A 10,687-nucleotide genomic window follows, 5' to 3' on the forward strand; every position below is an offset into this window, starting at 1 on the left:
GCCAAAGTATTGGAGCTTCAGCTTAGCATCAGGCCTTCCAGTGAATATTCAGGTTGATCTCCTTTAGGCCCCTTCCCAAAGGTTGGTAGGTTGGCTGAGAGTTCCTACTCAGGAATCAGCCCCATGCTGAGGCTGCTGAGTGCTCAGTCACTTCAGCTGTGTTAGTTATTGAGCACTTAATGCATATTAAACACTATGAGGGGCTTCCCTCGTAGCTCAGTTGTTAAAGAATCCACCTGCAATGCAGGAGACCCGGGTTCGATTCCTGGGTTGGGAAGATCCGCTGGAGAAGGGATAGGCTACCCACTCCAGTATTCTTGGGCTTCCCTTGTGACTCTGCTGGTAAAGAATCTGCCTGTAACGCAGGAGGCCCCGGTTCAATTCCTGGGTTGGGAAGATCCCCTGGAGAAGGGAAAGGTTACCCACTGCAGTATTCCGGCCTAGAAAATTCTATGGACTGTATAATCCATGGGGTCACAAAGAGTCAGACAAGACTGGGTGACTTTCACTTTACTTCATACACTGTGGGTAATGCTGATTCGCTGTTGTCTAGCCATTCAGTCGTGTCCAACTCCTTGCAACCCCACAGACTGCAGCCCCCCAGGCTCCTCTGTCCATGGAATTCTCCAGCCAAGAATACTGGAATGGGTTGCCATTTCCTCTTTTAAAAAATCTTCCTGATAGGGATTGAACCTGGGTCTCTTGCACTGGCAGGTGGAGTCTTTACCACTGTGCCACTTGGGAAGCCCCAAGGATGTCTAGGGCCCCATTCTAAATCACCCCATTTTTGCTCTCACCAGTGAGCAAAAATGGGCTCTTTATGAATGATGAAGATACTCTGGCTGCCCAGGAAATTCCAAGCGTTTTAGCTTTGTGCCAGGATCCAGGGACAAAGACCAACATTTCTTTGCAGTGGAAGCTTGCAGTCCCAACCCCTGGGACTGCAAGGCAAGTGCCAAGACCAATATTTGTTCCACTGAACCTGTGCCTCTGGCCCCATCTCCAGTCTCCCCACCAGCCTAGGACAACAGTCCGGTCCCTATTCCCCTCCAGGGATCCTCACCCCATTCAGCCCCCGGGAAGCCAGGAGTTGTTCCCTTAGCCTGGACCCTGGACTCATGAGTGAGACCCTGGGCTGTGAAGCCTGCTGGCTGTGGGGCCCTGGGCCCATGACCTCGTTATCTCTGGCCTGCTTCCTCACCTGTGAGCATCTTCCTCCCAGGGTGGCTGCTGGAACAAGGCGGGAAGGCAGGCACATCTGAGAGCAGCCTCAGGAAACAGGGTGGCCCTGGAGCCTGACCTTCTTCGGGGGGGTCCCCCAGGAAGCCCTCCCTGAACACCCCACCCCCATCCCGGGCTCTGCTGGCCCTGGTTTTCACCATGATTGTAAATGCCCGGCCAGGTGCCTGTGCGTTCACCCCTGTCCCCTGAGCCCAGCTGCCCGGGTTTCACCGTGAATGCTTGTAGAGTGGATAAAACATGGGATGCTTTGAAGGACTGACCGAATCCCACTTCAGACGGCTGGCTGGGCCACCTCTGAATGCCTCAGTCTCCCCTTTTCCTGCGTTGAGCCCCTGGGTCTGACCCAGAGCCAACAGAATCAGAGCACTGGGAGTTCTTCACTTGCTGCTTTATTTGAGGGCTTGTGACAGACAGCTGTCCCCAGCCCAGCCCCTCCCGCCTCTACAAAAGCGAGGGAACATGGAAACAGGCCGCCCTGCCAGGGGGCCCATGGGACTGTGGCTTGAATCCCAGCCCAAGGCAGCTGGGGAGGGGGAGCAGTCAGTCCTGTTCAATGGCCAAGTGCTGGTGAGGTACAGGAAGGCGCTGGAGCGGCCGGTGGCAGCCTGTTGGGCCTGCCCTTGCAGAGGGGGGTCAGGACGCAGGCCTCTAGAGAAAACATGGCCCTGAAGCCGGTGGCCCAGGTGCTAGAGGCTGGAGCCAGTCAAAGGCTTGTTGAGCAAGCATTTCAGGCCCCCGGGGCCACACCACCCTTCAACTCTACCGGCTTCCCACGAAGACTCCCCTGCAGTCGCACCTGCAGCCACGCATGCACACAAACACACACACACATACCCACTCTGCACACACTCACACTGGGGGCTGCAAAGGCCCTGGACCCACACCCTGGACACCCTGGAATGTCTCTCGATTGGTACCCAGTGGGTGGGGCTGCCAAGGGGGTGGGCCATCTGCGTCGCTACTGATTGGCAGCCTCGCAGGCGTCTATCCAATCGCTGTACACGTCCACTGGTTCTGACAGATCTGAGCCGCTGCGGTCAAGGGCAACTGGTAGCACCGGACCCCTTTCCCACGTTTACTTTTCTGTAGCTCATGCCACTGTTAGCCAGACCACTGCCCTTAATCCTGTTCACACCACATAAGTCAGCCCGTGGTGCTGGTTCCTCGTGGTGGCCACGCCCCCAGGGCATGCTGCAGGGCTCCAGCAGCCCACTCTGGGCTGCCCAGAACCCCCAACCCATCTCCTGGAAAAAGCCCGGTTTCCCAAGGATACAAGTGATGGGCGTCTGGAATTCCTCTAGGCATACAGTACAAGAGATGACTCCGGTGTTTCGGGCTCGGTCCCTGGAACAGGAAAGGTGCAGGGACTAGTGAAGGAAGGGGCCTCTGTCTGTGGGTGATGATCCCCCTAAGCAGGAGGGCTTGGGGCAGATTGGAGGATAGGGTGGTGGTGGGGGTGAGCCACACCCCAACTGAGGAAGGAGGAAGTGGCCCCGGGAGGCAGGCTCCCCGGCCCCACTCACATTTTCACATCACAGGACTTCTCGTGGTTGCAGAAGGGGCAGGTGAACTGGGTCTCCAGGGTGCCTGTCATCTTCTTCTTGGGGGGTGGCTTTCGTTTCGACTTTCTGCGCCCCATGTCTGTAGGGGAGTGAACCTGTGGGCAGAAGGGACAGAAGTCAGTGACTCGTGGGCCCCATGCAGCCCCCCAGCCTGATGCCCTAGGAAGCAGGCTGGCTGCCTCTGGGGGAGGGAGGTCTTGCCTGAGGCTCCCAGGGGCTGGGCAGGCAAACCACCTCAGTGCACTGTGGGGTCAGGTGGCCTGGATTCTAACCCCAGCTCCCCCACTCCCTGCAGGATCCCAAGTGGGTTCCTTAAATTCTCTGTGCCTCAGTCTCCTGTCTATGAAGTGGCATGAGGTTTCCATCTGAACCTGGTCTCACAGGGAGGGCGAACAGGACATATGGTAAGAGCCTGGCCTGTCTCTGCTGCCAGCACCTACACAGGAGGCCACCGTTCCTCGTGAGGACGAGACTCTGTGAAGGCCGCTCAGGCAGGAGTGCTCAGGAGCCAAGCTTTTATTCAGGCTGCTCCTTCTGTCACGGGACAGGCCAATGCCACCCAGGAGGAATGACACTGAAAGTACGTGAGAACCTTCTGGGGGGCCCCTTGGGCAGGCTCTTTGCAGATGAGGGGCTGCTGGACAGAGAAACGGGGATATGGATTTGGAGCAAGGAAATGCCATATAAAAGGCTGAGGGCCTGGCCAGGGTTTGGGGACCATGTGGGTTCAGCAGAGGGGCAGGCTGGGGGGAGAGAGGGGGTGGGGAGGGAGCAGGTGGGAGTGTTCTGAATATTTGGATGGATGCTGGAGGCTGTGGGGAGTGTAGGGATGAAATTGCTTGGTGTTTTAAAGAGACCAAGGAGGGACTTCCCTCGTGGTCCAGTGGCTAAGACTACACTCCCACTGCAGGGGTCCTGGGTTCTATCCCTGGTCAGGGAATTAGATTGCACATGTCACAACTAAGAGTTCGCATGCCACAACTAAAGATCCTGCATGCTGCAACTAAGGATTCCGCATGCCGAAACGAGACTGAAGATGCTGCACGCTGCATCTATGACCCGGTGCAGCCAAATAAATAAATAAATATTTTAAAAAAGAGAAAGAGAGGGACCAAGGAACAGGATGGGTGGAAAGCCTGGGTGAAGAGGAAGACAGAACCAGGACAGAGTTGTTTGGGGAGAAAAGCAGCAGTGGGTGAGCGAGACAGAGGGGACAAGCCAGTGGTGAGCATGTAGAGAGGGAACAGTCCAGCGGAGCAGGTGAGCAGTGTAAGAAGGAAGGGTCTGGGCTGACTTCCAAGGTTGTGGTGGGGGACGGAGGTGGTGGCTCAGGGGAAAAGGGGCCCTGTTCTCTGATGTCTGACACAAAGGAAGAGCAAGGTGCTGGGGCAAACGGCACGTCCAGGGGAAGATGCCTCGAGGCAGGTGGACAGGGAAGCGGCAGCAGCTACACTGAGTGCAATCTCCCATGTCAGGCGCCGGGCTAACCTCCCGAAGCGCCCCTCCCACCCCCACCCACCCCTGATTCTGGTCTCATCCTTCCATGACTAGCAGAGGTCAGCAGCCTGCCAGAGAAAGACCAGTGTTTCATTCACACGTGTGATCACTCTCTATCTGATGTTCTTGTTCTAAACTAGGGGTGCTTCCAATTCACTGAGTAAACTGAAGGAGCTGGCGGTGAAGATCCACAAGCCACAAGTCACCAGGACCACCCACTTGACCTTCCCCCTTTTGCTATGGAAGAACAGCCTTGCTCCCCAAAAACACAGTTTGTTACCTTGGGCCTTGGATCCTAGCATCACACTTGCTCTCTCTACTGGATCATTAACGAACACACTTGGGATGACTTTGCCCATCATTAAAAACAATCTCTTCATTTTTAGAGAGTTTTTCTAATAGAGCTGTCTGCCTTCTCTCCGGTTCTCACTCCGCTGCCCCTGCCATGCCGTCCACCCCACGGAGCAGTCCCCACCCCTCAGCACACTGGACACACCAGTTTCTCCGCCTACCCTTTGCACAGGGCTCTCAAGACCCGGGACTCTCCCCACTCACTCCTCAATGGCAGGCTCTGGCAGTCTCTGCTGCTGCCACCCCACCCCACCTCTCTAATTCGCTAAGGATAGTGAAGCCACTCGTTCAGTCTCTGGGCCCCTCCCTTGTCCAAATACATTCACCTCCATGGAGATCACACCCCGCATCACTGCTTCCACTGCCTCCTCTGAACTGTAGCCTTCCTGACCACCTGCCTCAGCCACACCTGATGCTAACCAATGTTTAAACATGACCGGTCCAAAACCCAGCTCCAAACACCTCAATCTGCTCTCCTGCAGTCTTCTTCAGCTCAGCAGACAGCAAGTCTGGGTTTTTCCAAAAACCCTGGACTCGACCTCAGTTCCTTTTGCCTCCTCTCACACCCCTTATCTCACCCTGATCCTACTGCCCTACGTTTACTTTAGGCCACACCTCGAGGCATGTAGGATCTTAGTTCCCCCATCAGGGATGGACCCTGCGCCCTGGCAGCAGAAGCTCAGATGCTTAGCCACTGGACCGCCAGGAAAGTTCCCTACTGTTCTACCTTTAGAAGACGCCCAGCATCTGACCACTTCTCACCACTCCCAGGGCTGGTTCTGTGGTCTGAGTCCAGAGTCCAGGTCTTCTCTGGCCTGGATGATCACAACAGCTTCCTCACTGGTTCCTGCCCACCACCCTCAAGGTGTGAACTCCTTGTGGGCAGGGATTTCTGTCTTTTCTTTGTATCCTCAGAGCCTAGAACAGTTCGTGTTCAACAAATATTTACTGAATGAATGAACCAACCAATGCCAGGCCTAGAGCAAGCCACAGCAGTGCTGTCATCAGGGAAGGTGAGGTGTCTGCTCTTGTGTAACTGATATTCTGGTGGAGAAGACAGACCCTTAAGCTAACTAATAAGGGAAAAAATTTCAAATATTGACAAGTGCTCTGTGTGTGTGTGTGTGTGTTAAGTCACTGCAGTCGTCTCTGACTCTTTGTGACCCTGTGGACTGTGGCCTGCCAGACTTCTCTGTCCATTGGATTTTCCAGGCAAGAATACTGGAGTGGCTGCCAGTTCCTTCTCCAGGGGATTTTCCCCAACCAGGGACTGAACCCAAATCTCTTACGTTTCCTGCATTAGCAGGCAGGTTCTTCACCACTAGCAACACCTGGGAAGCCACTGGCAAGTGCTATGAGGTTAATAAAACAGAGCGACGTGGGGCTTCCTCGGTAGTCCAGTAGCTAATGCAGGGGATATGGGTTCCATCCCTGGTCTGGGAAGATCTGACATGCTGCGGGGTCACTAAGGCTTCATGCCACAACTCCTGAGCCTGTGAGCTGCAACGAGAGGCCACTGCAATGAGACGCCTTTGCAGTGCAACTAGAGAGTAGCTCCTGCTCACCACAACTAGAAAAAGCCCGAGCGCAGCCACAAAGACCCAGGGTATCCAGTAAATAAATAAAATTAAAAACAAAAAACAAGGCTATGTGAACTTTTCTGGGACACAGCTACTTCACTCAAGGGTGGAGCCTGAAGGATCCCCTGGGGAAGGGTCATTTAAAATGAGGGCTGAATGATGAGGGAAAGAAAATCCACATAACACAGTGCAGGCAGAGGCTGGAAATGCCTCAGTTGTAAAGGCTTCAAGGAAGCACCAGCTTTTCTTGAAAAACAGAAAGAAGACTGGTACAGCTGAGGCCCAGTGAGCAACAGGGAGATGGATGTGAGATGCAACGGAAGACGAAAGCAGCAGGCTAACCACAAGACCCAGCAGGCTTTAGTAAAGTGTAGCCACTTCGGCAGCCCAGGCTCCCACCTTTGGCCAGAGTGTTTTGTTGAAAAAATTTCCCCAGAGTGAGACCCTGGGTACCACCTGCCATGGAATCACCTGGGGGCTGCTCAGAAAAATGCAACTTTCTGAACTTCACACCAGATGTCCCCCAACTAGAATGTCAGTTCTGCGGGTTAGGGTAGGAGCCTAATTTGTCCATGGCTGGAATCAGCAGCCCTGGTGTCTCACCTGCCAATGCAGGAGACTGGGGTTTGATCCCTGGGTCGAGAAGATCCGGTGGAGAAGGAAATGGCGACTCCAGTATTGTTGCCTGGGAAAACCCATGGACAAAGAAGCCTGGAGTGTTGCAGTCCATGGGGTCGGACAGGACTGAACAACTAAACAACGACCAATCAGCAGCACGCCTAGCGCCTGGTATGCATTAAGTGCTAAATAACTACCTGCTGAATATATAAACAAGTCTCCTGAAGCTAGAGATGGGCCCCAGAATCCCATTTTTCCCAGTGACTATAGTGCCCCCCAACTACACTGCAGAAAAGGGGTATGGACTGCATGTAAAGTTCCAGGGACCGGGGACTGTACTTAGGTGGCGACCTAAGTCCAAAGCGCGCCAAGAAGATGGAAGACAGCTCAGCCATCGCCCCTGGTGGAACTCAAGAGGCGGTGGGAGGACTGTTCATCCAGGCTCACCGAAGCTTTGGTGTCGCCTCCCGCCAGCCGCCGGTAACATCCAGGCCTCCAAGCAGCGGACTGGGACCGGCAGGGACCTGAGGCAATCAAATTCCCCGATGGGCCGCTCCCCGAGCCCTGGGCCCTCGGCGCCTCCTTCAGGACCCCGTGAGCGCCCTGGGGTCGCAGAGCGCCCAGCCCCACCCGGCCCCAACGTCCACCCGCGCGAACCTTTACCTGCACTCACACCCTTGTTGCGACCGCCTCGTTCACCCGGGAGACAGTGACTTCCGGCTCTCGGCGGAAGCGGAAATCTCTTACCTCCTCCGCCTACTCGTCCTCCCGAGGAGGGGACTGCCCCGCGGGGAAACCCCGCCTCCTCCAGCCTCTTCTCTGTGCGCACGCGTACTCCCATTTCGGGCCCGGCGGCAGGAACGCATTGTCCCTGCACGAGGGCCTGACCATACTTGGTAGTTAGAGCCGGCGCTTGTGGACACAACTTTGGTGCGCTCTCGCACTGGCAGTTACCGCGTTTCAGGAGAGGTGGACCTGGCCATAGTAGCCAGGGAAAGGCAGCTTCGCCCTTGGCCGCAGCATCTTCACTTATCTTCTCTCCCAGTTCAAGCCCCAGCCCTTTGCAACTCACATGGGCCTCCCAAACGTCAGCCACACACATATATCCCAGTGCTAAGGACATGCGCAGAACTGTGTGGCTGAATCAGTGTGAGAGAAGCTTGTAAGAAGCTCTTGTCAAACTTTGACAAGAACCTGTGGATCTTATTCTAATACAGTTTCTGGCTCATTAGGTCAGGAGTGGGACCTGGAAGTCAGCCTTTCTAACTAACTCCCTGGTGATGTTCTGTCTTGTTGCTCAATTTTGAGTGTGGAAGCTATAATACATGAGATTGGACAGGCAGCAAGGGCGAGGGGAGGGGAAAACAAAGCTCCACAATTTCCACAATGTAGTGAAGAGGCTGCCGCTACTTAGCAGCAGCAGCAGCAGTGATGAGGCTGGTCAGAAACGTAACTTGTGGACGACAGCTGAGGAAGGGTCAGGTGGAATGAACTGAAAGAGTAGCATTGACATATGCGTGCTGCCCTGTGTAAGACAGCTAGTGGGAAGCTGCTGTGTAACACCGGGAGCTCAGCCCCTACTCGGTGACCATCTAGGAGGAGGCGGGGGGGGGGGGGGGGGGGGGGGGGAAGTGGGAGGAAAGCTCAAGAGGGAGGGGACATATGTATACTTATGGCTAATTCATGTTGTACAGCAATACAACATTGTGAAGCAATTATCCTCTAGTAATAAAAAAGAAACATAAAGGATCAGTTGCTACACTGTTCAGCTCAGCAGAGGGGAGTGTGTAGATTTCAGAGCATATGATGGTGAAGAAGGCTGCCCAGCTAGTCTGGGAGGTTAGAGAAGGCTTGCCCGGGAGGCTGATGCTCAGGATGAAATCCAGAGGCTGCGTAGAAGTTACACAAAAGTAGAACTTAAAAGGGGGGGGGCTTCCTTGCTGGCCCAGTGGTTAAGAATCCACCTTCCACTGCAGGGTACCGGGGTTTAATCCCTGGTTAGGGACCTAAGATCCCACATACTACTGGGCAGCTAAGCTGATGCTCTGCAACTAGAGAGCCCCCAAGCTGCAACAAAAACCCAGCACAGTCAAAATAATTAAAAAAAAGAAGAGGGAGTGAAGGAGAGAGGAGAATCAAGGTTGGAAACCCTGGGTGCTGCCTCTTACTCAGAAGAGGAAAGGCTTGAGAGAACTGATTTGGAGGAGAGGTCAAGGGGTGTGTTTGGCTGTGACAGGTTTGAGAGAAGCAAGAGAGGGCATGGAAAAGTCTTTGGAAGGGATATTAGGGGCTCAGAAGAAGAAGTTGGATGTGATTTTGAGAGTCATCTACATATGGAGGTGATTTAAAGCCTTGGGCCAGAGGAGGTCACATGGGGTTTCAGGGGTAAAGGGCAAAGTGCAGCAAAAGAAGGCTAGAAGGAGACCAGGGGGTGCTTTTCTGGTGACTCAGTGGGAAAGAATCTGCCGGCCAATGCAGGATTTGATCCCTGATCTGGAAACATCCCATATACCACAGAGCAACAGAGCCCATGCCCCACAACTATTGAGCCTGCTTTCTAGAGCCCAGAAGCCACAACACTAAGCCCACGTGCTCTAAGTACTGAAGCCCTGTGCTCTGCAACAAGAGAAGCCGCTGCAATGGAAAGCCCGCATGCTGCAACTAGAGAGCAGCCCCTGCTCTCTGTGCGAAACTAGAAAAAAGCCTGTGCAGCGACTAGGACCCAGCACAGTAAAAGAACAAATAAAATTATTAAAAACAAAACAAAAGTGGAAGGAGACCGGGGACTTTCTTGGTGGTCCAATGGCTAAGACTGTGCTCTAAATGCAGGGGGCCCATGTTTTATCCCTGGTCGGGAAACTAGATCCCACACGTCGCAACTAAGACCTCGCACGGCCAAATAAATAAATATAAAATAATCAGTTTAAAGAAAGGGCTCCCCAACCTTAGAGAACAGGAGGAGGAGGAGCCGGTAAGAGACCGGAGAGATTGGAGGAGAAAGACGAGAGTTGTCCTCTCCTAGAAGTCTCCAGAAAAAAAGTATTTCAAGACAAGAGTGATCAAATGTTGTCACATGTGGCTGGGAGTTTGAGTAAGATGAAAGACAGTTGACTGTTGACTTTGGCAAGTGTTTGTTCCCTGGAAGTCTTGATAAGAACTGTTTCTTGGAGAGTGTTTAAGAAAAGAACTTGTAATGAGATTGTTTCCGATAAACCTATCTCCAAGAAGTCCTCTAGGGGGTAGTGTTACTCTGGGAACTGCCAAGCTTCATCCCAGGAAGTGCCTCTCTGGAGGACTCTCTTCCGGCTTGTCTTGTCTTAACTTGTTCAGTCCCTCAGTCCCACTGACTCTTTGCGATCCCATGGACTGCAGCACGCCAGGCTTCCTTGTTTTTCATCATCTCCCAGAGTTTCCTCAAACTCATGTCCATTGAGTTGGTAAGCCATCCAACCATCTCATCCCTGTGGTCCACTTCTGCCCTCCATCTCTCCCAGCATCAGGGTCTTTTCCAATGAGTTGGCTTTTCGCGTCATTGGAGCTTCGGCTTCAGCATCAGTCCTTCCAATGAATGTTCAGGGTTGATTTCCTTTAGAATTGACTGGTTTGATCTTGCTTGTAGAAACCTGATACACGCATAGTAGTAGTGTTAATCGTTTAGTCGTGTGGGACTCTTTGCAACCCCACGGACTGTAGCCTGCCAGGCTCCTCTGTCCATGGGATTCTCCAGGCAAGAATACTGGAGTGGGTAGCCATTTCTTTCTCCAGAGGATCTTCCCGACCCAGGGATCGAACCTGGGTCTCCTGCATTGCAAGCAAATTCTTTACCGTCTGAGCTAT

The 10,687-nt window shown here is 53.6% G+C and overlaps 1 protein-coding gene across 5 annotated transcripts; it reads right to left on the reverse strand.

Annotated features, from left to right (window-relative positions):
• Positions 1–1,615: 1,615 nt before the first annotated feature.
• On the reverse strand, positions 1,616–7,632 carry ELOF1 (elongation factor 1). Of its 5 annotated transcripts, none has more exons than XM_060416288.1 (5): positions 7,598–7,632; positions 6,836–6,917; positions 2,766–2,899; positions 2,516–2,586; positions 1,616–2,265 (listed from the first exon to the last, which is right to left on the reverse strand). In XM_060416288.1, exons 3-5 carry the CDS (start codon positions 2,879–2,881, stop codon positions 2,201–2,203), a joined length of 252 nt encoding a protein of 83 aa, XP_060272271.1. In that variant the 5' UTR covers positions 2,882–2,899; positions 6,836–6,917; positions 7,598–7,632; the 3' UTR covers positions 1,616–2,200. The 5 variants fall into 5 exon arrangements, with proteins under 5 accessions (XP_060272271.1, XP_060272272.1, XP_042105915.1 ...); XM_060416289.1 differs by lacking the exon at positions 7,598–7,632 and adding an exon at positions 7,514–7,568; XM_042249981.1 differs by lacking the exon at positions 7,598–7,632 and adding an exon at positions 7,298–7,568.
• Positions 7,633–10,687: the final 3,055 nt, after the last annotated feature.

Source organism: Ovis aries, chromosome 5 (assembly GCF_016772045.2).
Source record: "Ovis aries strain OAR_USU_Benz2616 breed Rambouillet chromosome 5, ARS-UI_Ramb_v3.0, whole genome shotgun sequence".
In the NCBI taxonomy this organism is placed as follows: domain Eukaryota; kingdom Metazoa; phylum Chordata; class Mammalia; order Artiodactyla; family Bovidae; genus Ovis; species Ovis aries.